The sequence below is a fragment of the Oryctolagus cuniculus genome, chromosome 13 (assembly GCF_964237555.1).
Source record: "Oryctolagus cuniculus chromosome 13, mOryCun1.1, whole genome shotgun sequence".
Lineage (NCBI taxonomy): Eukaryota > Metazoa > Chordata > Mammalia > Lagomorpha > Leporidae > Oryctolagus > Oryctolagus cuniculus.
Window position 1 is genome coordinate 17,076,281 of NC_091444.1, and position 27,224 is coordinate 17,103,504.

General features: G+C 61.7%; 1 protein-coding gene across 8 annotated transcripts in view; it reads right to left on the reverse strand.

Annotated features, from left to right (window-relative positions):
* Nucleotides 1-27,224, reverse strand: part of KIF21B (kinesin family member 21B) — a 47,012-nt gene that overhangs the window by 15,581 nt on the left and 4,207 nt on the right. For 5 of the 8 annotated variants that reach the window (XR_011381252.1, XR_011381251.1, XR_011381250.1 and 2 more), the window contains exons 2-22: nt 18,718-18,940; nt 18,293-18,475; nt 16,193-16,342; nt 15,965-16,099; nt 15,466-15,633; nt 15,018-15,133; nt 14,272-14,467; nt 12,801-12,990; nt 10,435-10,498; nt 10,117-10,332; nt 9,723-9,807; nt 9,250-9,367; nt 8,358-8,549; nt 6,375-6,574; nt 3,431-3,538; nt 2,747-2,815; nt 2,175-2,407; nt 1,882-2,029; nt 1,568-1,762; nt 1,374-1,475; nt 70-241 (exon numbers count right to left, since the gene is read on the reverse strand). Coding sequence is in view for 4 of the 8 variants with exons in the window: in XM_070054926.1 (XP_069911027.1) it covers nt 70-241; nt 1,374-1,475; nt 1,568-1,762; nt 1,882-2,029; nt 2,175-2,407; nt 2,747-2,815; nt 3,431-3,538; nt 6,375-6,574; nt 8,358-8,549; nt 9,250-9,367; nt 9,723-9,807; nt 10,117-10,332; nt 10,435-10,498; nt 12,801-12,990; nt 14,272-14,467; nt 15,018-15,133; nt 15,466-15,633; nt 15,965-16,099; nt 16,193-16,342; nt 18,293-18,475; nt 18,718-18,940 (3,263 nt within the window). In the remaining 4 variants the exon portion in view is untranslated. The remainder of the gene's footprint in view (nt 1-69; nt 242-1,373; nt 1,476-1,567; nt 1,763-1,881; nt 2,030-2,174; nt 2,408-2,746; nt 2,816-3,430; nt 3,539-6,374; nt 6,575-8,357; nt 8,550-9,249; nt 9,368-9,722; nt 9,808-10,116; nt 10,333-10,434; nt 10,499-12,800; nt 12,991-14,271; nt 14,468-15,017; nt 15,134-15,465; nt 15,634-15,964; nt 16,100-16,192; nt 16,343-18,292; nt 18,476-18,717; nt 18,941-27,224) is intronic. The other 3 variants (XR_011381253.1, XM_070054928.1, XM_070054927.1) reach the window with 1 other exon arrangement.

Consider the following 27,224-nt stretch of genomic DNA (forward strand, 5'->3'; position numbering starts at 1 on the left):
CTGGGGTGGGATCGGGCAAGGGAGGCCTCTGGGGGTCAGAGCTGGGGGCGCGGTGGGGTCCACACCTACCCACACCCTGCTGCACGTTGTAGATGAGGGCCTGCAGCTCGGGGTGCGCCTCGGCCTTCTCCCGCAGGGCATCCAGGAGCAGGTGGTTCTGGGAGGAGCCCGCCATGTCCGTTTGCCTCAGCCGCCCCTCCAGCAGCCGGATCTGGGCCTCCTTCTGCGCCACCTGTAGCCCCTGAGTACAGGATGCAAGGCCTGGGAGTTATCCATTCTGGCCTGTCCACTGCATACAACCTGCTCCCTGGGAGATACCTTGGGGGCTTCCTTCTAGTTCCTGCCACCACCCTGGTGCCTGTCACCCGCCTGGACACCCAGGTCCCCTTAGCTTCTGTATACACGCTTAAGACACACCCTGTAGGGGCTTAACTGTGTCCCTGCCATGCCCCCAGGCCTGTTCATATGCAGAAGTCCCCCACGACTGAACGCAGACTGACGACTGACCGCAGACTGACCGCAGCCTGCGACTGGATTTGGAAGCAGGGCCTTTAAAGATGCAAACGAGGCAACAGTAGGCCTTACGGGTAAACCCCAAGCCAGCACAACTGGGGTCCTCACAAGAGGAGCAGGTCAGGACACAGGCATTGAGAGGGCCACGTGGAGCTCCGGCGGGGTCACAACAGCCGTCAACAGCGAGGAGAGAGGCCTCTGGGAGCCAGCTCTATGCTGCCTGCTCATGAACTCCTGACCTCCAACACCACAGACCGTGCACGCTGGGGCTCAAGGCCCCCGGCCAGGGCGCTGGGTCATGGCGGCGCTGGGTCACGGTGGCCCTGGCGGACCCTTGCAGCCCCCTCAGACACAAAGCAGAGCTGGAGGTACTCCCTGAGCACAGGGTGAGGGCCAAGGAGGGCACAGTCTCCTGTCCCCTTGTCAGGGTGACCTGGCACACACATGGCCACAGGGGGAAGGAAGTACATCCTCTCCAGGGACACGGGGGACAAGGGATGAACCTTCAAGGACGCCTGATGTTCCAGCATAAACCCCCTGGTGGAGTACGGTCCATCCGTCCGTCCGTCTCCCACTCCCTCACCCCCAGTGTACACACACTTCGGCACCTCCAACAGACTCAAGCCCTGCCCTGCAGGGGGCAGGTCCGGGCCAGACATGCAGGATCACCTTTCATGGGGTGTGCCAACCCCCTGGCCCCGCATGTATCATTGCGCTCAAGCGACTCAACCAGCTACAAGCTGAGCATTAATTCATCACGCTGGGTTCACAGCCGCAGCATCTGAGGCTCAGAGGTCAGGCCGCTTGACCTGCCCACGAGGTGAGGTCCGTCAGGGGACAGCTGTGTCCCTGCGGCTCACCTTGTCGATGGACGCCTTGAGGAAGTTGTCCAGCAGGAGGCGGGCTTCCGCCAGGGAGCAGGAGCTGATCACCACCGACGTGTCTGTGGAGTCCAGCTCCTCCTGGCACGGGGAGGCAGAGAGCCTGTCACCTGGGGCTGCCCCTCCCCCCTCCTCTCCCAGCCGTCCCGGGGCCAGGCCCGGCCCGCAGGCACCTTGGTCTCCTCCAGCTGCACGATGGTGGCCTGGCAGTCGGTGATGCTGTCGTTGATGTAGTCGATGTTGGCGGCCAGCGCCTCGATCTCCTCGGCCAGCTCCTGCAGCCCCTTTTCCTCCTCGGGGCTCTCGGCCTGCAGCCGCTCCCGCTTCCTCCGCAGCGCCTCCTGCAGGAGGAACAGCTCCTCCCTTTTCTGGGGGAGAGGAGAGGGAGCAGAGGCCTCAGGGGCGCCAGCACCCGCGGGTCCCGGTGCGACGGGGGGGGGAGGGGTGAGGACGGAGAGGCAGGGCGGGGGCGGCCGGGCGCGGGCACCTTGATGAGCCGCTCCATGTCGGCCTCCAGGTTGACGATGGTCATCCTCTGCATGACGATGTCAATGATGCGCCGCTCCAGCGACTGCCACTTGAGCCTGGCCGCCTTGCTGAAGCTCTGGCTGGCCCCCTTCTTCTGGAACTTCTTTCTGAGAGAGATGCAGGTGGAGGGGCTTGGGTGGGGCTGCGAGTGAGCCCTGCGCCCAGCCCTGGAGCCAGGGGCACTCCCAGAGCCTCCCCAGGTCCCCCTGCCGCCCCGCCCCCACACACCAGGGCAGCATCAGCGCAGCTCACCTGGCTGGGCGGGAGCCATTGACAGTGGGCGCGGGGTGGTCCCCCAGGAAGTGGTTGATTTTGCGGTTCCACTGGCGCACGATGCTGGACACAGAGCGGGCGCCCGACTCGGCTTCCGACGAGGTGGTGCTGGCCGACACCTCGGCCCCAGAGTCCAGCATAGGTGGCTTCGGGGCCGCACGCCCTGCCACCCGCTCAGACATGGGCTTGGCCAGCCGCCTCAGCGCCGACACCTGGGGGCAGGGCGGCCGGAGGAAGGGCCAGGTGAGCCGGGAGCCTGGAGCCACACTGACAGGGCCAGCTTGGGGGCCAGGCAGGGAGATCAGCTGCTCTGGGCTGGCCTGGGCTTGGGTCGTAAAAAGGCCAGGGGGTCTCTGACGTGAGATGAAGGCAAAAGCAACAACCACCAGGCCAGCCACGGCCCGCACAGCCCGCGCTCTGATCAGAGAAGGGAGGGCCGGGAGCACCGCCTGCCCGCTCCCTGCCCCCTCAGGCTCTGCGGGGGGGTGTTGCGTCGTCCCGAGGCCCCAGGAGACGGGAGCAGCGGGCCAGCCCCACTGCCCAGGGCTCACCTCCTGGGTCTTCCTCCTCAGCACGATCTCCTGCTGCCGCTTCTGGGACTCCAGAGCCCGGATCTGGAACTGCGGGTCGAGAGGCGGGGTGGCCCTGAGCCCCTGCTGCCCCAGCAGGGGTGGACACAGGCCGGCTGGCCCTGGCGGGGTGGCCCTGAGCCCCTGCCGCCCCAGCAGGGGTGGGCACAGGCCGGCTGGCCCTGGCGGGGTGGCCCTGAGCCCTTGCTGGTCCAGCAGGGGTGGGCACAGGCCGGCTGGCCCTGGCGGGGTGGCCCTGAGCCCCTGCCGCCCCAGCGGGGGTGGGCACAGGCCGGCTGGCCCTGGGGTTCAGGGCATTCTGCGTGCAGCCAATGGCTGACACATGGGAGCCGGCATTCAGCTCCTCTGCCCCTTCACTGCAAGACCAAATCCCGTGGCCACGCCTCCTGCCGTGGGGGAGGGGTCCCGCACCAAGGGCTCAGCCCTGCAGGCTGGCAGCTGCCCATTTCTGGCCCGCTGACCGTGGGCTAGGTCCTGCCTTGCTCTGGGGTGCATGCCCCTCCTCAGAACATGGAGGGGTTGGGCCCGACACCTCCGAGCCCAGCCCATGCCACTAGGACAGCAAGGGCTGAGGCCTGTGTGGGTGGGCGGGGAGGATGGGGCGCGGGGTGGAGGGCGCCCGGGAGCCCTCGGGGCCACCCTCACCTCCTGGCGCCGCTGCTCCTTCTTGAGCTGAGCGATCTCTCGGTTCCTCTTGGTCTCCACCAGCCGCCGCCGCTGCTGCTCCTCCCGCATCTGCTTCATCAGGGCCACCTGGGCGGGGAGAGGTGCGATGTGCGGGGCTGAGCAGGACGTGGCAGTACAATGGGGACACTGGGCAGAGCAGCACGGGCTCAGGGCAAGAGGGCCACGCCCCGCTCCCGAGGGGCTGAAACCACCTCGGCCACCTGCTGCAAACGTGGCAGCACAGGTGCACTCTGGGAGGTCCACTGGCGCCCACTGCTGAAAGTCACAGCCCCTGGCGGCCCTCCCCCGTGGTCGCTGTCCTGGGTCTCTCCCACGGACAGTCTGAGCTGTGGACAGGGCTGGATGCCGGGGGCTCACACTGAGAGCGATAAAAGCCCACCAGGATGTATGAGAACCGGTCCGCATGACAGTCATGTAAGGGAGGAGCTATTGCTTCTGTTTTGTGAATGGGGAACTGAGCACCAGAGAGACACAGTGACTTCAAGTCATAAAACTAGCAGTGGATGGCCAAGCTCGGAGCCTGGACTGCCTCCTCAATCCGGCTCTTCCTATAGTCCCAGGTGGCACCAAGGCAGGCCAGAGCAGAGCCAGGGACCAAGCACAGACAGCCTGGAACCCAGAGTTCTCCAAGGTCTGGCCAAAGGCACAGACAGCACCATGAAAGCAGCCCGAGACCACCCAGTGGGCTGGAGAGCCTTTGTACCTATCTCCTGACCCCCGGTGCCCCAGACGGAGTGCAGCACACACAGGGCCCCAGACGTCTTCCAAGCGACAGGGCGTGAGAACCACAGGGCCCCATCCTTCCTCTGCCGTGAGACCTCAGACATTGCCAGGAACGTCACCAACCTGCCCTGCCCTGAGGACCCCGGGAAAGGAGACAGCCGGGCAGGGGGAGCGGTGCTACAGGGGCCAGTGGTTGGCAGAGTTGGTTTCTCCCCTGAGGGGAAGGCTCTGTTGAGTTGAATCTACAGAGGTTTTTGGGGTACAGATTGAGTGTCCTCCCCAAGGCCTGGGACTGTGAAGACCAAATCACACGCTCAGTGAACGGTCCAGCGCAGCAGGAGCTGCGTACAAGCTGGAGATGTCAGGCCTCTCCAGGTGCCGGGATCCTGGGCAGGTGCCACGTCTTCCTGGCCCGAGGTGTGGCCCAGCTCTGCAGAGGTCACCACAGAGCTGACACTGTCAGAACAGGTGGGCATGTTCCAGGCCCATGCAGTGCTGAGATGGGCCACAGCTCCTGGGCCAGCGTTGCTCAGTGAGCCCTCCTCCTAGGAGACGCTGTGACTGTGCCCCCCACCCCCGGTTCTGTGAATCGCTTGACAGCGGTGGCAGGTGCCAGGTACTGCCTCTCACAGCCTCTGGTGAGGGTCCTTTGCCTGCCGTACCCTCTGTCCTTCCAGGAGGAAACCTGGGCCCCTCCTGGGACACCCGGGGACGACCCCAGGGTGTCCTGCCCCATGCTGGTCCCAGGCTCACAAGAGCAGTCAGGGTTAGAGGTGGGCCCTGACCCCGAGTGACACGCATGTACACACATGGATCCTTCTGCCGCTCAGTGCACTGGGGGCGATCGACTAGGTTTCAAGATTTCAGAGCCAAATGTAGATCCTCCCTCAGAAGGCTCTCCAGGGCCAGCCCCGCTGAGAAGGGAGCTGGCCAGGCTGTGCAGGGCCACCCTGGGGAGGCATTGGCCAGGAACCTCCAGGGCGACAGAGTGGGGACAAAGGCAAGAAAGTGCTCAGGAACACACAGACCACACAGGCCCACGTGGGTGTGCAGCTACATCTGGGGGCAACCAAGGCCTGCTGGTCCCTCCCTCACCACCAGAGGGCGCTGGATCCCAGGGGAGCTGTGGGTCCTTGGGCTCCAAGTCCACTCAAGGTCAATGGCATGGATACAGCGGGGAGCTCCCCGGGCCAGCCCAGTCCAACCTGGTCTGAACACGCATGGTGGGGCCTTCTCTACTCCAGCTTCATGGAGTCCCCGGACCTGTAGCCTGGGCTTGGGGACAGAGCTGCTTGGGCACGTTAGCAAGGTCTCTGTGACAGCAGCTTTCGAAATCTATGTCAGCCATCACCACTCTGCTCTGTCTTCTGCTCCCTGGTCAGCGCCAGGGAGGATGCACTTACTGCCGGCTCAGCCGCGGGCCCTGTCCCCGCGGCCCCGAGCACAAGGAAGCTCCCCTTTCCATTCCGGTCTGCGTTGCCACGACAGCCCTCGTAGCCTGCCAGGCTCTGCTCAGTGCCCCAGACTGCAGACGGCTGGGCTACACCAGCGGCTGGCGGGCAGGGCAGCAAGGCCCGGGAAAAGGCCACACAGGGCAGCCAAGACACACCTGGATGCTGGACACAAGACTTGAGTTCTGAAAACTGGGCCACCCAGAGCTCACAGGGGCTTGGGAGGCAGCACCGCCTCCTGGTAGCGGGAATTACCTTCTCTGCGCCTCACTTTCCCCAGTACCGTGGGAATAACCACTGGGCTTCCTTTGTGGGGTTCTCCCAAGGCCTTAACGTGAGCGCATGGTCTTCAGCCTGCCCACAGTAAGCCTTCAAACAGTGCCATTCTCATCACCATGGCAGGCAAATCTGTTCCAAATGCCAGGCCTCAAAGAGCAGACCGGAGGCACCTGTGGTGCAGCTTCCCACCACAGGGGGCAGCACTGAGCAGGGCCCCTGTGACCCGTCTTCCACAGGACCCCACGCAACCCTCCATCCTGCACACCGCCCCACTGCCGGGGGAAGCTGTTTCACCCTGGACGTCGACTCGGCTAGGAGAACGGGGTCCAGGGTCAGGACAGGGTTGACCGGCGATGTTGTATGTCTGGGAGACAACCCACACTTGACAGCGACGGTCACGGGGAACCCGGGAAGGGGTCTAGGGCTCCCCCTCGGCCCTCAGCCCCTACCTTGGCCTTCTTCATCTCGGCCACCTCGGCCTGCAGCTTCTTCAGCTCCCGCTCGTAGCGCGACTGGTTCTTGAGCAGCCGGGCGTGCTCCTTCTGCGCCGCCTGTAGTTTCTGCAGGTCGCGGTTCATCTCCCGCAGCCGCTTCTCATAGTCCGCCTTGATCTTGTTGGCCTTCTCCTCCGTGTAGCACTCCATGGTGCCTGAGGGCAGCGGGAGGCGGCGTCAGCGCCAGCTGCGCCCCCACGCGCTCCCGCTCACGTGCGCTCCTCATCGGGGGAGGCCGGAGGGCTGGGTTCTGTTCTGGCTGCTTGCTGCAAGACCTGGGGGAAGTCGCAGCCCTCCCTGAACCTGTTACTGCTTCAGGTGCGCGGTGAGCGGGTCAGGGTGGCAGGCGCCGACGCCCCGTCCTGCTACGACATTCTGTTGGAATGCTAGAGGCTGGTTTCAGCCCGAGACCCCTGAGCCCTGGTCCCAGCTTCCCATGCGGACCCCACAGCCCACTCATGCTGGCTCGGTTCTGCCCCAGGGACCGCAGTGGAGGCAGGGGCCATGGCCAACAGGAAGGAAAAGAGCTGGCAAAAGACAGTGACGTGGGCCCAAGCAGGAGGAAGAGGCTGACCCCCACCCGAGACCCCTGCTGCCTGATGTCTCAGACCGAACAGGCACAACAGGAGACTGCCCTCCCCCACCTCAGTGAAGAGCACCGTCCTCCCAGAAGCTAATGCCGGACCCCTCCTTGTCTCCTCCCCTCTCAGCTCCACAGCCAATCATCGGCAAATCCTCCCGATCAATCAGCCCTCCCGGACTTACAGAATCTGACCACCTCCTGCCCCAGCCACTCTCCTGGGCTCTCAGTTAACAGTTTCCTAAGAGGCCCCCAGTTCCCACTTCCACAGCACCCCGAGCGGTAGCTTAACAATGCCTTTACAGGCCGGCGCTGCGGCTCACTAGGCTAATCCTCCGCCTGCGGCGCCGGCACACCGGGTTCTAGTCCCGGTCGGGGCGCCGGATTCTGTCCCGGTTGCCCCTCTTCCAGGCCAGCTCTCTGCTGTGGCCCGGGAGTGCAGTGGAGGATGGCCCGGGTGCTTGGGCCCTGCACCCCATGGGAGACCAGGAGGAAGCACCTGGCTCCTGGCTACGATCAGCGCAGCGCGCCAGCCATAGCAGCCATTTGGGGGGTGAACCAATGGAAAAGGAAGACCTTTCTCTCTGTCTCTCTCTCTCACTGTCTAACTCTGCCTGTCAAAAAAAATATGCCTTTACGTTTCCTGCCACCGACACCTCTCAGAAGCCCTTAGCTCCCCATCTCGCTCGGGAGCGGGAGGCGGTGTCCTTACAATGAGCTGGCCACTTGTCTTTGACATCACGGGCCCCACGCTTCTCTGACGTGGCTCCTTGTTACTCCACCAGCGCATCCGGTGCATGGCCGCCTGCGGCGCGGCACCTTCTGCTCCTTCCCCGGCACGCTCTTTCCCTGCCCCCCATCTCCCCCACCCCGGCACTGCTGCACCTCCCTCAGGTCCGCTCCAGGGTCGCATCTCAGTGGAGTCTCCCGCGCCATCCTTTCTAAAACACCAAACCGCCCCCCGGGCTCCCTGTCCCGTTTCCTGCTGCGATTTGCCCAGTGTCTCTCGCCCCCAGAGTGGCGTCTGCTGCCGTGTAACGCATGTTTAACGAACGCTCGCTGAATGAGAGTCAAGGAGTGAACGGGTGGAAAAAGGCACGACCGGGCTGAGGAGCAGCAAGCAGACAGACCGTGACCCAGAGGACGAGGGAAAAGCTGGGGGAGTCACGCTCACAAGCCCAGGGACATCAGGGATTCTAGGGTGTCAAGCGACAGTAGGAAGACAGAAATCGGCCAACGTGGCAGAGGAGCTACAGTCGGACCCAGGAGATTTCAGCTACGGGCCAAAGGTCAGAGGCCGCTTGTGCAGAGGGCCAGGTGAGTGACGGGGCCCTGCGGGGGCTCGGGCGCGGGCTCACTGAGGTTCTGCAGCACCCGGTCCCGCTCCAGCTGCGTGTCCCGGATCTTGTTCTGCAGCAGAATCAGCTTCTCCTCGTACTGGTGCTTGAGCGTCTGCAGCCGCCGCTGGCTGTTCTCCAGCTCGTCGATCAGCTTCTGCTTGATCTCGATCTCGCACGTCAGGTCGGCCAAGTCCGCCTGGAAGTTCACCTCTGGGGGGCGGGGGCACAGCCCGGCTCAGCCCCACGCCTCGGCCGCAGGCCGGGGCTCCCTCTGGTCAGCTGTGGCCAGTCAGCGGCTGGACAGGGTTGCAAAGACCATGGACGGGAGAGTGCTGCCGGCAGGGGGCGCTCCTCTGAGGGGCAGCCCCAGAGAGGCAAGGCTAGGCTCTGCGCCTCCTCCCCATCTATCCCTGCTGGGCCCTGGAGGCCAGAGTCCACCTGTCGCGGGTGACAAGGGGGAGGAGGGTGACAGGCCAGCAGCACCGTGCAGGTCTGTGGGCCAGGGAGGCAGCGGAGTGGAGCGGATGGGCAGTGTTCCCCCTCCCAGCCGGGCCTCCATTCAACGCCCTGCTCTGCGTGGACCAAACTGAGCTTGCTCCGGAGAAGATGCTAACACATGGCCCAGGGCAGCAGTGGGCACAGAAAGAACCCGGCTGGGGCAGGGGTGGGGCTGAGCCCAGCGCCTGGCACTTATTTAAGGGGTGCACTGTGCTAGTCACCGTTACAACTGTCACTGCTGTTGGGCTTTGTCCTTGTCACCCGTTTCAGGGCCGAGCCCTCGGGCCCCCGGGCACCCACTCTCTCTGTGAACTCAGGCAGGGCCTGACCCAGCCCTGGGGCATCTGGCCTTCCCCGGGGCCCACGCTGGCTGTAGCCTCTCCTCTCCCCGCGCCCAGCTGGGCCCACACACCCTTCTCCTCGGGGTCTGAGTCCGAATCCACCAGGCTTTCCTCACTGCCCGAGTCCTCGTCTTCATCCTCGCGCCCGTCCTCTTCCTCACAGCCACTCTCGTCTCGCTCTTCCTCCTCCTGCGCACCAAGAAGCATCAGGGCTGGGCCTGGCCTTGGGGCAAGGGGCCTGGGAGCAGAGGCCGGTCCAGCCCAAGGCTCCCGTGTGTCAGGAGGGCAGAGGTGGCAGCAGGCCCCTCTGCCACCTCCCCCAGACGATCCCACCTCCCTGGGAGCCTGGGCAGGGTCCTTTGGGGTAACCCTTCCTCCTTGCATCATCCACTTGGGACGGATAGCACCGTGGCAACCAATCCATGATGCCAGGAAGCCCAAGGACCAACCAAATGCAGATCCACCCCGCCTCCACCCCACGGGGCGCCGGAGCCCAGCGGGGACTTGGTGGGTGAGCGTGTGGAGAGGGGTCGGCGGTCCTCACCTCCTCGGCCTCATTCTCGTCAGTCTCCTCACTGTTTTCCTGTTGGAGTTTTGCCCTCTTTTTGAAGGCTTCCTTCTCTGGGCTGCTTAGGGGGTGAAGAGGAGGGCAGATTAGCCCTGAGCACAGGGCAGGATGAGGGCTGGACCCTGCTCTGCAGAACCACTGGCTGCCCCGCCCCAGGCCCGGGGCCAGAATCACCCTTGCTGACTCTACCCTTCCTCTCCTAGGAGAGGGGCACAGCACTGGGGAAGGGCGGGGTCTCTGCCCAGGGCTGAGCAAATTTGCTCCCTGGCTTCCCAAGCACTGCTGGGGGGAGGCCCCGGGGCTGCAGCCGGGCCCAGGGGGTTACACCTGGTGGAGCCCCGGCCGGGGGAGGAGGCGGCACCGCACTCACCTCTTCCTGCGCTGCCTGACCTCCTTCTTCTTCAGCCGCTCCAGGTCCTGCTTGGCCCTGCGGATCACCTCGGAGGCGTCCTCCATGGAGCTGGCCGGGCTGCTGAAGCCTGGGCCGGCCGGGGATGCTCCTAGGGAGTAGGGGCTCCGGGCGGAGGCCCGGGAGAGGCTGCGGCGGAGGGACTCGTTCATGGCCTCACTCTCCAGGAGCTTTGTCCTGTGCGGCAGGGCGGGGAGGGGGGACAGGTGAGCTGGCATTGCTCTTGGCCTGCCCTGGCCGAGGGCTCCCGGACGGCCACGCGGGTGGGGGCTCACTCACCGCAGCTCCTCAATCTCCCGGATGTAGTTCTGGATCAGAGCGCCAATGGCCTCGTTGCCGTCACCTGGGGGTGGGAGGGCAAAAGGAGGGAGCGATAAACAAGACAAATAACAGCAGGGCCTTCAGCTCCGGCCCAACCTGGTGCCCTTGGCCTGCACCTCCAGTAGGGCAAGCGCGCAGGCCTCTTCCAGAAAGGAATCGGCACCCAGGGCATAGGTGCACAGGTGCACACAAACGCCTGGCAACAGAAGGGAAGTGGAAACGACCTAATCACCCAGCCGTCCACTGGAGAGAGCAATGATGGCAAAATCGTCATCATGGTCACTCACAGAACACCACGCAGTAGTTTAGTTTATTTATTTATTTTTTAATTGGAAGGCAGAGATACAGAGAAAGAGAAGAGAGAGAAAGAGATACCTCCATCTGCTGTTTTACTCCCCAAATGCCCACAACAGCGGGGGCTGGGCCAGGCTAAAGTTAGGAGCTGGGAATAAGTCAGAAAGGGTTTTCAATTAAAAATAAATTAAGGGGCCAACGCTGTGAGGTGGTGGGTGAAGCCACCGCCCACAGTGCCGGCATCCCATATGGGCACAGGTTCGAGTCCCTCCTGCTCCACTTCCGATCTAACTCTCTGCTATGGCCTGGGAAAGCAGTGGAAAATGGCCCAAGTCCTTGGGCCGCTGCACCCATGTGAGAGACCTGGAGGGGGCTTCTGGCTCCTGGCTTTGAGATAGGTGCGGCTCTGGCCACTGCAGCCAATTGGGGAGTGAACCATTGGATGGAAGACCTCTCTCTCTGCCTCTCCTCTCTTTGTGTAACTTTGACTTTCAAATAAATAAATAAATCTTAAAAAATACTTAATAAATACTTCAAATAAATAAAAATATCTTTAAAAACTTAGTGGAGAGGCTGGCGCTGTGGCGTAGTGGGCTCAGCCTCTGCCTGTGGCACCAGCAGCCCACATGAGCGCCAGTTTGTGTCCCGGCTACTCCTCTTCCAATACGGCTTGCTGTTTATGGCCTTGGAAAGCAGTGGGAGATGGCTCAAGTGCTTGGGTTGCTGCAGCCACTTGGGAGACCTGGAGGAAGCTCCCATTTCCCGGCTTTGGATCAGCCCAGCTCCAGCCGTTGTGGTCATCTGGGGACTGAACCAGCAGATGGAAGACCTCTCTCTGTCTCTCACGCTCTCTGCCTATAACTCTACCTCTCAAATAAATAAATAAAATAAATTAAAAAAAAAGCTTAGTGGAAAATGCATATTAGGAAAAAACTATGTACAAATGTTTAAAGATTTTTACAGCAAAATAAAGTTACATTTTAATCCCATTTTCTTTGGAAGTGCCCTGAGCTGAGGCCAAACACAGAAGGAGTAGCACACACACACCCCCCCCCCCCCAACACACACATCCTTCATACTTGACACAAACGCACTGAGAGAAGTGCTGGAAACAGGCGCCAAGCTGCCTGTGAGGGCCTCCGAGAAGCAGAGGAGAGGCGGGCAGAGCTGGGGAGAGGGACTCCAGCCTTCACTTCATACATGATGTGCCTCTGGCAGGTTTAACAAGAGGACATGTGCCGTTCATGCACCACTTGTGTCACACACGAGACACAAAGATGTTCTAAGGGCCAGGCATTTAGCCTAACAGCAAGATGAGGCCTAACCAGAGTGCCTGGGTTTGATACCCAGCTCTGGCTCCTGACTCCAGCTTCCTGACAGTGTAGACCCCAGGCAGCTGCAGGGATGGCTCAAGTAGTGGGGTCCTTGCCACCCACTTGGGAGGCTGGAGTTTTGCTCCCAGCTTGCAGCCCTAGCATTAGCAGTTACCGGCATTTGGGGGGTGAACCAATGGATGAACGTGCTCGCTGGCTCTCTCTTTCTCTCTCTCTCTGTTTCTTGAAAAAATGATTTTAATTTTTATTTTTAAGATTTACTTATTTTGAAAATCAGAGTTACAGAGAGAGGAGAGAGAGAGAGATCTTCCATCCCCTAGTTCACTCCCCAGATGGCCGCCGCAGCCAGCACTGGGCCAGGCCCAAGCCAGGAGCTTTACCCTGGGGTACAGGGCCTCAACCACTAGTGGCATTTTCCATTGCTTTTGCAGGCCACCAGTAGGGTGCTGGATTGAAAGTGGAGCAGCCAAGATATGAACCGGCATTGCAGGCAGCAGCTTTACCCACTGCGTCACAACTGGCCCTCGAACAGATAATTTTTAAAATGTTCTTAAATCAATTGAAAAAAAAAAACGCATACATGAGATGCTTGCTGCTTGGACGGACTGGCTTGACCGCTCAACATCCTGGGGCGGGGATGGGGAGGGAGGGTCCCAGCTCAGTGACGGGCTGGGCTGGGCTACACATCCGACTCACCGGCCTTGGCCAAGAGCAGGTTGGCCTCCTGGCTCATCAGATGGGTGACGCGGTTGTTGATGGCGTCGATGGCCTCCTGCATGGCCTTCACGCGCAGCCGCAGCGCCCCGTTCTCCTTCTGCAGCATGGCGTTCTCCCGGAACAGGTCGCTGTAGCCCTCGGCGCCGTCCTCCCCAATCACGCGCTTGCCCTGGGGGAGGGGCAAACGTGGACGGGCTGGCACCAGCGTGCCCGGGAGGCCTGGGGCCACGAGGCCCCGCCCTCTGCACTGCTGGCCTCCCCTGCCCCGGGGTTCCAAAAACACAGCTCCATCCTCTCCATGCTCAATGACCTCACGTAGCTCCCTCTGACGTCAGCCACTCACAGCCTCCCACAACCCCACCTTGGCCTCTCTTCCCACTACTCATTTTCAGATCTTCGTAAATGCTAATCTTAGGGTCAAAACCTTACCTGGGCCAGGAAGTTGGCATAGATGAGTTAGTCACTCTGGGTAAGACGACGGGAAGTAGGGGAGTCTGGAGCTAACAGCCGCAGACTCCGTCTCAGGGGAGCAGCCACCCTCACTCCAGCCAACTTAGTGCTACCCACTGTTAGATCTTCACATTTTCCCAGAAAAACCGAAACTCCTGGCTTCCAGAAAGGCTGCTGGGGCACAGCAGGTTAGGATACCTGCATCCCACTGGAGCTGCTCTGCTTCCAATCCAGCTTCCCGCTAATGCACCTGGGAGGCGGCAGATGATGGCCCAGGTGTCTGGGCCCTGCCACCCACGTGGGAGACCAGATGGAGTTCCTGGCTCCTGGCTTCAGCCTGGTCCATCCTGGCTGTTGTGGGCGTTTGGGGGTTAGAGCAGCAGATGGAGAATCTGTCTCTGTCTTTCCCTCTCTCTGTCACTGCGCCCTTCAAATAAATGTTAACACAAAGAAGAAAGGCTGGCAGTTTAGCTGCATTACTGTAAGAAGGACGTAAGCCAAACCAGAACCTGTCTGGTGCTAAGTGCAGGCCATGGCCACAGCTGGCGACTTCCCCCCGATCACGTGGAATCAGACGCTTCTCCCAAAGCATCCATTGTTGCCATGCCTCTGTGCGCAGCATGTTCTCCACCCAAAAAGGCCTGCCTCACCTCCACCTCCTTTTGCTGATATAAAAGGCCCCCTCCTCCATGAGGCCCACCCTGACCGTCTGCATGAGTAGGGCCAGTTCTCTCCTCTGCCCCCGCAGCACACGGGACTTCTCCCAGAGTCCCCTCTGTACCACAGCCTAGCAGCCCTGTCTTGTTTCAGCCCAGTGTGTTCAGTGGACACGAAAGTACCCCAGATGGCTTCAGCCCTAAGCATGACGTCCAGGCAGCGGGGGTGAGGTAGTCTTCTCTCTGCACTTAGTATTCTAGAACCATGAGGGCTCAGGCTGTGCCGGACTCGCTGGCTCAGGGGAGGGGGGGGAGGGGCTGGACAGCGCGCGGGGTGCGCTCACCGCCTTGTACTCCATCAGCTCCATCTGCAGACGCGCGATCTCGGCCCGCAGCGCACTAATCTGCTGGCTGGTCTTGTCCTGGTTCACCACCACCTTGTTCTTGATGTTGCGGGCCCGGTTGGCGTATTTGAGTGTGTTCAGGGTCTCCATGAAGTCCCGGTCCGAGGGGCTCACGCAGGCGATCATGATGGTCTGGCTGGGGGTGCAGCAAGGCCAGCGTGAGGACGAGGGAAGCACTAATTTGGAGCAGGGGTTCTGCTCACCCCATACCCCCTGCCTTCATGCCTGAAGGACCTGGGCATTTAGGAGGGCAGAACCTGGGATGTGGCGACTGGGACCACCCGGCCAAGGGGAGCAACACTGGGTAACCCCAGTGAAGGCAGCTACCAAGGCTGGGGAGGGGGCGACGCACAACTGCCAGTCTCCTGCTTGGTGATAAGGCTGAGTCACAGCCCCTGCACTTTCCAGCACTTTTCATCTTTTATCTCATTTGGGCTGTATGACTCCCTGTTGTGCAGGTAGGGAAACTGAGTCTGGCACAATTGGCCGACGACCGTGGGGCCCTTCAAGGCTCCTCCGCCGCTGGGCACCGAGCACTCACACCAGTGCCCTCCAGGAGCCCCGCCTCCCCTGCCCCTCCCCTGGGTGCTGTCCAGATACCTGTTGCCGCCCAGTGAGTCCTCTCACACCAGTGCCCTCCAGGAGCCCCGCCTCCCCTGCCCCTCCCCTGGGTGCTGTCCAGATACCTGTTGCCCCCCAGTGAGTCCTGCAGGAGCCGCGTGAGCTTGGAGTCCCTGTAGGGCACGTGCACCACCTTCTTGCTCTGGTCGCCCAGGGCGCTGATCACATTGCCCAAGGCCAGCTGCGGGAGACAGACCCTGGCACTCAGGAGTCACATGCGTGGGGCAGGGGTGGGAGAGGACAGACAGTCCCCCAGATGCCCACGCCTGCTTCCTGGCCCCAGCAGCTCTCAGGCTCGCTGGGCGAGTTCACAGACACATGTGAGCTGGTGACACTGGGACACGGGATGCAGGGGTGACGCCGGAGGCTGAAGGGCCAACGAGCTAACAGGAGTGACCCTGGGTGCTTTGGCCAGAGGCTAGCAAGAGGCCCAAGGAGGGCCTGAGCCATGGGGTCACAGGGTCGGAGCCCGAGCTGGGCTGCTCCTGGGGCTGGGGTCCGTCGTGTACGCACCAGGCCACAGTTGATGGAGATGCCCTCCTTGGCCCGCTCGCCCGTGGCTCCCGTCCGCTTCAGGCGCTCCGAGCCAGCCAGATCCACAAAGTGAAACTTGGCAGTGAGGGTCTCGTACTCGCTCGCAGGAGCTGCGCCCTCAGCAAGCCCAGGCCCGGCCTCCGTCCCCTGCAGCGGAAGCAGACGTCTGACTGCCAGCCCACAGCCCACCTCACTGCCTCCCTGCCCGTGGCCCCTGCCCCGGGGGTGCTGTCTGGCAGTCAGGGCCAGCTTGCCCCGTGCCCCCCTCCCTGGCATGGTCACACCCCTGGCCACGTCCACGGTAGTGACACATGCCGAATTCTCACTGACTGCTCACAACCCAATGACAGAGGTGTCAGATCCCCATCCTTGAGATGAAATAAGGAGGCTCAAGGATAAAAACAATCAACACGTGGCAGAAGCGAGCCTGGGCTCTGGTTGGCTGGCTGTGCACGCACGGCCCCCAGGGGCTCCTCACCAGGTCCGGCTGGGTGCACACACGCATCTGGCACAGGTGGATGGTGAAGATGGCGTGGGAGCGGGAGCTCTGCACGTTCATCTGGGTGCTGGCCGTGGTGCGTGACAGGGCGCCCTGTTTCAGGCACTGGATCAGCTGGGGATGAAGGCAGAAGTGAGGGCTCAGGACTTCACCCTTCCTGGACTCCCTGCGCCCTGCGCCCGCCCTGACCCTCCAGCGGAGGCTCACCTCCTCCTGGGAGTTGATGAGGCGGGAAGTGACACCTGTGGTGTAGATGCCGCCGTTGGCGTCCTCGTGGATCTTGATGTTGGAGCGGCGGTGGCGGGCGTCAGGGTCCCGGGCGCTGTCAAACAGGTCGAGGATCTCCTCATTGTAGAGCTGTGGCAAGAAGGGGGGGGGGACAGCTGCTGGGCTCCGAGGGCACGCAGCACGGGGCTTTCTCACACTTGTAAACCATCTCACAGATGTGGAAACTGAGGCTCCAGAGGCCCCCAGCCCTCGTCCCAGTGGGTTCTGAGTTCCACGATCTTTCTCCCGGACAGGGTAGGGAGGGAGCTGGGTCCAGGCAGGCCAGCCCTGGGGCTGCACACAGTGCTCCTCAGCTCTCCAAGGAACCAGCTTCCGGCAGCTCTTGGTCCCAGCCGGCAGCTGAGGACCTCACAGGGACAGATCCAGTGGTGAGGAAGATGAGGAAGACAGGACCGGGACTTGGGCAGAGCCTATGGGGTAACTGCCCCGGGAAAGAGGAGATGGGGCCATGATTCCAGATGTGGGAGCGTGGAGGCAGAGCTTGGTGGAGACCAGAGGAGCCATGCCCTGATCCCCATGTCCCTGAGGGTGGAGGCCAACAGAAGCTCCCAGTGGTAGGTGAATGTGTCCACACCTCGCCCTGTGGTTGGGACAGTACTGGGGCCTGGAGAGCAGGCCATTGTGTCCCAGCCTCCTGCAGAGACCAGTGCAGAGGTGGCCTGGCCAGGGGCAGTCACATTTCATGGGGCCTAAGCCCACGGAGCTTCCTGCATTTGGAAGCACTGGCTGGGACAGTTCCACCTGCTAAGGGGCTGGCTATTCAATGGGCAGAGAGCTGGGCTGTGGAGTGGGAAAAGGATAGAGGCAGCGCGGGATGAGGTGGGAGACTGCAGCTCCCAGACGTCCGAGGCTTTGACGAGCTTACAGGGACAGAAATACCTCACAGGAAGGGGAAGAGGAAACAGAAGGGACCAAGGGGTGCCTGCGTAGGGACAGGCGTCTCGTCATTTACCCCCTCGTGGCCCACCCTTTGGCAGGGATATGCTAGGAATCAGCCTGTTCTTTGGGGATCCCCACAGCAACAGGATGGAGGAGGGAAGAAAACAGAGAGAAGTGAGAGGAAAGCTTACGAGAGAACTGAGCCAGGCAGTGTGCACCAGAAGCAAAAGCCCAGAAGGACAAAGAAACACTCCCAGGTCACGACTCCAGGATCCCCACGGGGAACACAGCTGCTCTGTGTGCCAGCAGGGCCCACCTAGGGCAAGGGTGGGGCATGGGACGCTTGAAGGGGGGAGGTGGCATCCCTGCAGCTGAGAGCTAGCTGGGTACAGTCAGAGCACCAGGGTTGCTAGAGTCCTTGGGAAGGGGTTTTAGACGCTGAGATCTGGAGCAGCCCTTGGAGCTGTGTCCTAGCGAAGCAGCTTGGTCAAGTCAGGTTCTCCTGAGACACAGAGCTGCCCACCTGCCTGAAAAGCCTCTGGAGAGGCCCCCTGCGGATGCCAGCCCCTGCCTCTGGGGTTACTGAGCTGGGGATCAGACAGGCCCAGAGGCCAAAGAGTCCAGAGATGTCCGCCTGCTCCCACAAAGACAGGCAAGGCCCGATGCCGAGAGGGCGCCTTCCGGAGCCCCTGCTGCCCTGGGCTCAAAGACTAAGGGCTGGGAAGGGCCCCAGGCAGGAAAGGACAGGGCAGGCTGCTAGGAGGGACCCAGTGAAGGCCAGAAGGGTGGGAAGCAGGGTCCCCACCGTGAGTCAGGCACACGCGCCCAAGGCACGGTCACACCCCCGAGGCAACAGCTATCAGCCAGGAGAGCGAAAGGACTCACTCATGGCCACGTGGCTGCTAAGAATCAGTCAAGGTTTGAAGAGACTCACAGGTCAGCAACACAAGCCCCATCGGATCCAGAAACCCAGGGCGGCGTCCCAGCACGGCCTCCTCCAGCCCTCACCCGGCAGCTTCCAGCAGTGGGGCGCCCATCACCTGGAGATGCCCCGGTGGCTCCCCAGGCCCTCTCTACCACAGCGGGGGGAGGCCCGGCCCACGGCCTGCGGTCCCCGAGGCTCCCTCCTGCCCGCTGTACCTCCAGGAACTGAGCGCTGACTTTGAATTCAGGGCCAGGCACGCCCTGCTCCTGCGCCCGCCGCTTGCGTTCAGCAATGCCCCCGAAGAGGTGCGCGATGGCCCTCGGAATGATGCCCTGCTCCTCCTCCGATGTCGCCACGTCGAAGCCGGTGCCCATAGTGTACGTCTTCCCGGCTCCTGTCTGCGTGGGCAGAGATGGAAGGGGGGCACCAGTAAGCCCTGAGCGCCAAACCTGCCCCTTTCTTGGTCCCAAAGCTATGCCCCATGGAGATCTCTGACTGGCAGCCCTCCCTCTGCTAACAGGCACGGCAGTGCCCTCAGTGGACAGCTGCTCGGCTGTGGAGGTGGGGCTGTCTCCCCATCAGACAGGGCACGGGGAGACCAAGGCTGGAATGGACGCTGGCGAGGGTGCGGGGGACTGACCTGCCCGTAGGCCAGCACTGTGGCATTGTAGCCCTCGAAGCAGCCCTCGATGAGCCTTCTCACACAGGTCGAATAGATCTGCTCCTGCCAGGTGTCCAGGTCGAAGACAAAGTCATAGGTGAAGGCCTTGTCCTTCCCCAGCAGGACCTGGGGCTCCCCCGGGGTGACGGAGGTACAGATGTGACAGCCCTCAATCTTCTCCTTCGACAGCTGGGGCCGGATCCTGCCCAGAACACAGAGCCCAGAGTCAGGCCCAGCTGCGGGTGCCGGGGGCACTGCTGCAGGTCTCCCTGCTCCCCTAGCTGCCGAGCAGGGGGGAAGGCAGGCCAGGGACCCTGGGGACAGCCTTGGGAAGCCAATGATGACAAAGTCAACCTCACTGGGAAAGCAGCTGTGACACGTACCGGAGCCGTGTTGCACACACTTTCTGCAAGTGAATTCACTACGCGTCTGTGAGGGGCTCACCATGTGCCCGATTTCATAGACGAGGACTCGGGCTGTGAGAGTGTAACAGACCAGCCTGAGGTTGTGTAACAGAAAGGGATGAAGCCAAATCCAGGACTGTGCATGAGAGAGAAGACAGCTTATCCACTTGTGCGGAAATGGAGCTCAGGGCGAGGGTGGGGAACAGAGACAGGAGTGGCCACTCTCCACAGCTCCGGATCATATACCCGGAGCCACAGCTAAGCTCTCCCCAGGCCCCCAGGGGCCTCGAGGGTCCTGCAGCGAGGAGCCCCCTGCCCAGAAGCCAGAGTTTGGCAGACTTTCTCAGGAGCTGAGGGGCCAGACCAGGCACAAGGTCAAGGCAGAGGTTCCCTGAGAAGGGCAGGCACCTCTGGGAGGGACGCCAGGCCAGCCACAGTGCGGGCCTCCACCCCCAATCCCAGAAGCTCCCCCACAGAGAAGGAAAGTGGCATCAGGGCTTAGCAGGATGCCAGCCATGGACACAACCGCCTCCTTCTACTACCCCTTCCCCGCTCTTCCAAGCAGCCATCACCATGACGAGGTCCCCATGGCAACCAAGCAGGACTGCCTGAGCATGCATGTGGGGGTTGGCAGAAAGCACCCCCAAACACCCTACAGTAAGAGGGGTGGGCCAGGCTCACACAAGGCAGACCCGGCTGCACACTCACAATGGGCTTGCTTGTCTGACTCCCTCTCCCTAAGCCAGCATTTAATCAAGAAGACCTAGAGCGCCAGCACCTATCCAGGGTCCAGGGCGCCACACAGCCCAGCTGGCCCTGCCCCCAGGGCTGGCTCACTCACAGCTGCAGGCAGGTAAGGTGCTCAGCTGAGCCTGAGAACCCAAGGAGGTAACCACTGATGCAGCTGCGCTGGGCCAAGGTCTCCCACTGGCAGTGGTGCTCAACTGGGAAGGGGGCAGCTGGATCCCGCTCATCCTCTGCACCTGCAGACCGGAACCTTGACTCCTGGTCAAACCTCAGAGCCAACAAGGCTCCTCCTTGACCCCTGCCCTGACCACTAATAGCAGCACAGACACATAAGGTGACTAAGCGCTAACAGGCATTCATTAAGCCGCCGTCCTCGTGACAGTGCTGTGAGCTAAGCCCCACCACCCCCGTGTACAGTGGAGGGGACTGGGAAGGTGCAGGCACACAGACAGCAAAGAGCCAGTGTGAATTCAGCCAGGACTGTGCCGCCGACGCTTGGACAGTCCTGGGCTGCTCTAAGGAGCAGGGCTCAGGGTGCTGAGAGGGGAAGGGGTCTCAGGCACAGGCGGAAAGCTCAGAGGGAGAGGTGTGCATTGCACACAGTAGCTCTGGCCTCGGACCCGGCTCTGTCCCAGGGCCTGGGGAACCTGAGACCAGCTCTTCCTCCCCTGGCAGCCAGGTGCTCCCAGGTGAACTGAGGCTCCGGCCCGGGCGGTGGCTGTGGAGTCTCCAGTTCTACTCACTACCAGCGGCTCCCAAAGCCGCCCTCCCCACCGTGGGGCTGCTTGTGATGGGATTTCTGGATCCAATTCAAAGACCATTTAATTACAGCAGGCAGATGGCAATGCCGGCGATTGGAGGGAATCGAATCAGCATCCCTGGAGACAGTGGGGCAGGGGAGGGGGAGCAGCAGCCCTGCTCGTCAGAGCCCTTCACTGACGGGGTGGCCTCTGCCTCAGCCACCAGCCCTAGGACCACCCTGGGAGCCTGCCTGCAAGCCAGGAAGTGAGCAGTAAGTAGAGCAGTGTAGACAGAGGGGCAGGGAAGGGGCCCCAGGGTTCCGGGGCCAGGAGTTGTGGGGTTAGTTGGACGTTCAGCCTGGGACCCTACGTTGACCTAGCACATCCTGATGCGGGGGTGGGCGGGTCCTCTGTGACCAGAGAGAGCCATCCAGCTCATGCTGGCCATTTTAAGACCAGGGTCCTGTGTCAGGGTGCAGGTGGGTGAGCAGCGTCACCCAGAGAAATGGGTACCAGCTGGGAGATAAAGGGCACAGACCCTGGATGAGTCACAGCTCCCAGAGCAGGTGAGCTGAAGGACTGAACGAGTAACAGGTGCAGAAGCAAAGGAGAAGTAGGATTTCGCAGGCGCTTCCGGGTGCACGTCGGCCCGGGCACCTTCCCCACAGCTCAGCTCACCCACGTGATGCTATGAGGTGGGGTTCCCAGAAAGGCAGCTGCCGTCTGAGGTGGCGAATAACACAGAACAGTGGACACAGAACAGTGGACACAGCAAAGGTGGCAGCACTTGCTGCTCGGCGACTACACACACTCTCCACGCCGCCAGCTGCCCCATCGGGAGAACCCGCCATCCCCAAAGGCCAAGGAAACTCCCGGCACCGCCTTGTGAGCCAGGGAGGCTCTCTGGAAGGGGTCCCGTGCGCCTGTCCATGCCCCAGAGCCCACCTCCGTGAGTTCACAGTGCACTGGGGGCAGGCCAGGCCTCAGTCATCCTGGGTCCTGGGGAATCCGCCCTCTCCACGGACACGTGTGCACGCACACACATACACACACACACACACCACCTTGAACTCAAACCCATGCTCCTGGGGAATCCGCCCTCTCCACACACACACACACACACACACACACACAGTCATCCTGGGTCCTGGGGAATCCGCCCTCTCCCCCACACACACGCACACACACACACTCACGCACAGTCATCCTGGGTCCTGGGGAATCCACCCTCTCCCCCCCCCCCCCCCCACACACACTCACGCACAGTCATCCTGGGTCCTGGGGAATCCGCCCTCTCCACACACACACACATACACACACACACACTCACACACAGTCATCCTGGGTCCTGGGGAATCCGCCCTCTCCCCCACACACACGCACACACACACACTCACGCACAGTCATCCTGGGTCCTGGGGAATCCGCCCTCACCACACACACACATACACACACACACACACACACACTCACGCACAGTCATCCTGGGTCCTGGGGAATCCGCCCTCTCCACACACACACACATACACACACACACACACATACACTCACCCACAGTCATCCTGGGTCCTGGGGAATCCGCCCTCTCCACACACACACACATACACACACACACACACACACACTCACGCACAGTCATCCTGGGTCCTGGGGAATCCGCCCTCTCCCCCCCACACACGCACACACACACCCCAGGCCTCAGTCATCCTGGGTCCTGGGGAATCCGCCCTCTCCACACACACACACACACACACACACACACCCCACTTTGAACTCAAACCCATGCTCTGCAGGGAGGAGACTTCCTAGCCCCTGCCCCCTGCAGCTCTCAGGCCTCTGCCTCGGGCTGGGCTCCCTACATGGGCCCTTCCCAGGTTTAACTTTCTAAGAACTGTCCCCACTCTGGCCCCCCGGCCCCATCGGATGAGGTCACTTCTGTGCCCTGCTGGCTAAGTGGTGTGGCCCACCAGCCCCACGTAAAGGGAAGGAGGCCACCTCCTTTGACAGAAGGGAGGGAGCCACTCATCCCTGTCCCTCCCTGGGGTCAGTCTCTGGGGTCTCCCAGCTGAACCAGGGCCCAAGGAGCTGGGACCAGAGCTGGGAGGAGGGTGGAGCAAGCGAGGCATCCGCCTGCGGCACAGAAGGTAAGGAGGCCAGGAAAGAACCCACCTTAGCAACCAAGATAATGGATGACTTCACATTTTTAAAAAATCAAATTGGCAACCTATGGCCCCAGCTGCCCACCATGGCTGAACGTGCAGTGTCATTCAGGCCCAGGGACTTCCTGAACCTCACCAGAGGGCGGCTTCCCCGGGCTCTACCCCTACACACCTCCCCCACTCCTCCCCAGCTCCTGCAGGGAAGAACCCCGGGGGCAGCCCCCCTCAGAAAGCCCCGGCCTGGCCGGAGCCTCCCAGAACAGAGCTGGCCTATTTGTCCCTTGGCAGCCGCAGGCTGAGCTGTGGGCAAGGAGAAAGGGCCCGGGAGCCTTTCAGAGGCAGGATCTGGCACCGGCGAGAGGTCGCCCGGCGAGCTTCCTCTGTTCACAATTGAGCAGGGGCTGCCGCGATGTGGGAAGCAGCCCCCACCCCAGGCCTGAGTGCGGGCCAGGGAGGCCACAGGCGGCTGGGGAGCCCCCTCCTCCAGACCCCGCGACAAAGCCCTGAGCCTGGGGCTGCGGAAAGCGCTGAGCTCAGCGGTTCTTGGGCTCTTTGCGGAGCCAGGAGGATGGGGTTCCGGAAGGGGAGGACAGAGGAGCCGAGGGAGGCAGCCAGGAGGGATGTTGACAGGCTGCCAAGGAGAGAGACTCCCTTTGCTGAGGGTATCAACGGGCACAGCCGGCACGTGCCTGCAGCACCGTGCCAGCCCCACTGCCCGGCTGCACCCTGAACTGTCCCTGGTGAGGTCGCACAAATACCCATCAGCCCTCCCAGGAGCTCCACCCAGTGACCTGGCTCCCCGGGGGCTGAGACCCTCCCTTGGTTCCTAACTAACCTGCCTTGCCCATCTGCCACGAAAATCTTTGCTCTGAGGCCCCTAAAGGAAGAAGCCCCAGGCTTGAAGGGTCTTACTTTTCACTGATGAGAAGAAAGTTTATGATATCAAAATACAACCAAGAACTGTCCCAGAATTCTAGAAAATTCTTATAGCCATGACGCATGGTCTTTGGTTCCTGGTGCCTTTCTCTGCTGATACTAGACCTGGAACCCCATCACACCCCAATTAACTAAACTTCCTCAATCAACAGCCACCACCACCATACAGAGCAAGGTGGCTCGTGCTAGAAGTTGCCCAGGGTGCACCTGCTAGGTCATTTCATTATCATTCAGTTCTTTTTTAAAAAAATATTCTTATTTGTTTATTTTAAAGTTTTTGAGAGGCAGAGAGACTGACAGACACACAGACAGAGGAGGTCCATACACTGGTTCATTTCTCAAATGACCACAACAGCCAAGGCTGGGCCAGACCAAAGCCAGGAGCCTGGAACTCCATCCAGGTGTCCCATGTGAGTGTTGGGGGACCCAAGTACTTGAGCCATCACCTATTGGAAGCTGGAACAGGAAGCAGAGCCGGGACTCGAACCCAGGCACTCTGAAATGGGATGCAGGGTCCCAAACGGTGTCTGGCTGCTGCCAAATGCCGACTCCAATCACTCAGTCCTGAGGTGGGTGTTTTTACCCCTGATGTACAACTCGCTCAAGGCCACATGGCTCATACTTGTAACAGTCTTCCTTTAGCATCTGCCAGGGCAGAGCCTGGGAGAACCAGGAGGCAAGCAGCTGCCCACTTGTGTGTCATCTGCACTGGGGGACACCCTCTCCCCAGAAGGACCTCACAGGCCTTGAGAAGAACCACAGCCCTGGCCTGGCACCGCCCCTCTGATGGACAAATCAACTGTTGTGGCTGGACCCTTTGAAGAAGCCCAAGTGCACTACAACCCATCCCCTCTTCCCTCCTGTAGGACCCCCAGTGCCTCTCCAGAATCCTGAAAAGCAGCCCCCAGAGGCTGGAGGGCCAGCCCGGGAGGACCCCTGAAGTCAGTCTCTGGGTATGCTGCACCCAAGCCCCAGAAGAAAAAGCAGAGTTTGCCCAGACTCCACCACATCCCCGCCTTGTACCAGCCACACAGAGACATGCTGGGCTGGCGACACAGGCAGCAGGGGCACAGAGGGAACGGACTGGTGGGGGTGGGGAGTGCACATGCCTGCAAGGGGGTGGGCCAGGGGCCAGGAACCCAGAGAGGAGCCCCAGGACTGCTAGTCTGCCTGGCACACAGGGCCACTTCGCCCTGCCAGGACCCACCAGGGCCCCATCGTCATCGATGACAGGGCAAAATCAAGGGGAACTGAGTTCCGGCAGGAGGGATCTAGATAAGCTAGCGGAAGGAACTTCCTGCCTGCCAGGATTGCTAAGCCCTGGGAGGGCAGCCTGCGCAGCTTCTTACTGAAGAGTCACTCCTCCTTGGTGCCTCGCTCCTGCTTCCTTCCGTGCCTTCTCCACCCCCAGGCCTCCTCTGAAAAGGACGGTCTTTTGAGGAGTGGTGTGCTCGGCTCATTTCTGTGCGTGGACACACACACTGTGCTGGGACAACCCCGTGGAGCGGGGCCGGGATGGCCCCCACTTTACCGAGGCTCAGAAGGTGTGAAATGTCAGGAACCCAAGGTCACACCGCCGTTTGTAATGGTGGAGGTGAAATCCGAGCCAAGCCCGTTTCCCATCCTGCTGCCACCACCGAGCAACTCTGCGCCAGCGTGGAAGACAGGGCGGCGGGTGAAAAATGAACCCTGCATGAGTCCCGGCCTGATCCCAGCAGCAGCTGCCGCAGAGCCACGGGCTTCCTGTCGGGGAAAGCGTTTTCCTGGCCTGCAGTTAAGGAAGCTGAGGCCAGAGCCTGGAGAAGCAGAGCCGGGAACCGGCCAGAGGAAAGTGGCTCCCCCACCCCTGTGCCGAGAGGCTGTCCACACCCCCACCTTAATGAGCATCCTCGCCGCCTCCTCCCCCTGGCAGCCTGCCAGCTCTGGGCAAGGCGGCTGCAAGTGAAATCTCTAGTCTCAGGGGAGTCTGGCTCCCAGACACCCGGGGGCTTTGAGCTGACTTTGTCCAGACAAGGCACCCTCCCCTGGGGGCCAGTCTCCTCCAAGTCAGGGTGACAAGATCCAACTTCGGTGCTGGCCCTGAAAGCTGCAGGGGTCAAGTGCAGGGAGAGCCAGCGCTATCAGGGGGCTGAGCTTCTAGAACCCTGTGACAGCCAGAGGGTCTGGTGGCCATCCTCAGGCCTCCCAGCCTGGCCCCCAGTCCAGTCCTCCTGAGGTTGCCCTCAGGGATAAGACTCAGGCTCGCTCTGAACCCCCAAAACAAGAAGGCTTTGTATGTGGGGTCAAAGAGCATGAGTTTATGAGGCTCTGGGAGGCTGGTCAGAGGGGTCTATTAACCCTCTCTACATCGGCCCTCATTCCTGAGAGCATGGGGAAGGGCCGTGATACCCCGAGAAAACGGACAGGCGGTTTGGGCCTGGAGTTCGGGATTCTGACCCCACTCCCTTCTCAGAAGGTGTTCTAGATCCTTGTTTGTCCAGTTCACCCCGAAGTCTGAGTGATGCCGAGGATTGGGGGGTGGGGCGAAGCAGGACGGGGGGCACCGTGAGGTTGTACAGGGCATCCGGATCCCAACCCCAGAAAGGCTGAAACCAGGCACAAGCAGAAGAAGGTGGATAAGCAGACTGGGGAGAGACGGCAGAAGCTGGGCACAGGGGCCCGTCCGTGTCCTGAACTGGTCTTCCCCGGCTGGCCAGGACCGAGCGCCTGAGCCTGGAGTCTCCCTCGGAGTTGTCTCTGGGGCCTGGGAAGAAGGCGAGCCCAGCTCAGGGCAGCGCTGGAGCTCCGGCTTCCCTCTCTCCCACCCCCATCTCAGGGCATCTGGCAGGGGTTTCCCATGACCTCCCGGGAGACAGGAGACACTGTGGAGTCGGGTTCAGCCCAGAGCCCAGGGCTGTGCCGGCATCTGCATCTGGTGGGGACTGGGCCCTGGGGATGCTTCCCTGCTGAGGAATGCAGAGCTACAGGCAGCTGGCCCTGCCCCCACCCCCACTGCCAGCTGCGTGCAGGCCACTCTCCACCAGCCTCAGGGGGGCCAGCCCAGCCTAGAGAAAAGACCACTGTCACAGTGGGCGTCCACTCAGGCAGGCAGAGGGAGAGGGACCCAGGACACTCCTTCCCACAGCTCAGAGCAGCCAGCCAGAGGGGACAGACGGACAGATGGAGGGAGCTGGAGCCACCCAGGGGAGAGGATGCTGCTGCCGCCCGCCCTGGGGGCCTCAGAGCCTCTCCGTCTCGCCTCGCAGATACAGGGGGAGATCTCTGGGGCCTAGGCCCCAACCCAGCTCCTGTCCCAGCCCCTCGAGTTGTTCACGGGGGAGGTCACAGAAGACACTGCTTCCCTCTGTCTAGGAGATCCAGGACGACTGGGCTCTGACCGGGGACTGGGTTGTGTGTAAGGTAGAGGGCTGAGAACAGCAAGAGATGGGACTGCCCCCGAAACTTCCTGCCCTAGACAGGGGCAAGGGGAACCCAGGGAGAAAGACAGATGCAGGGGACCG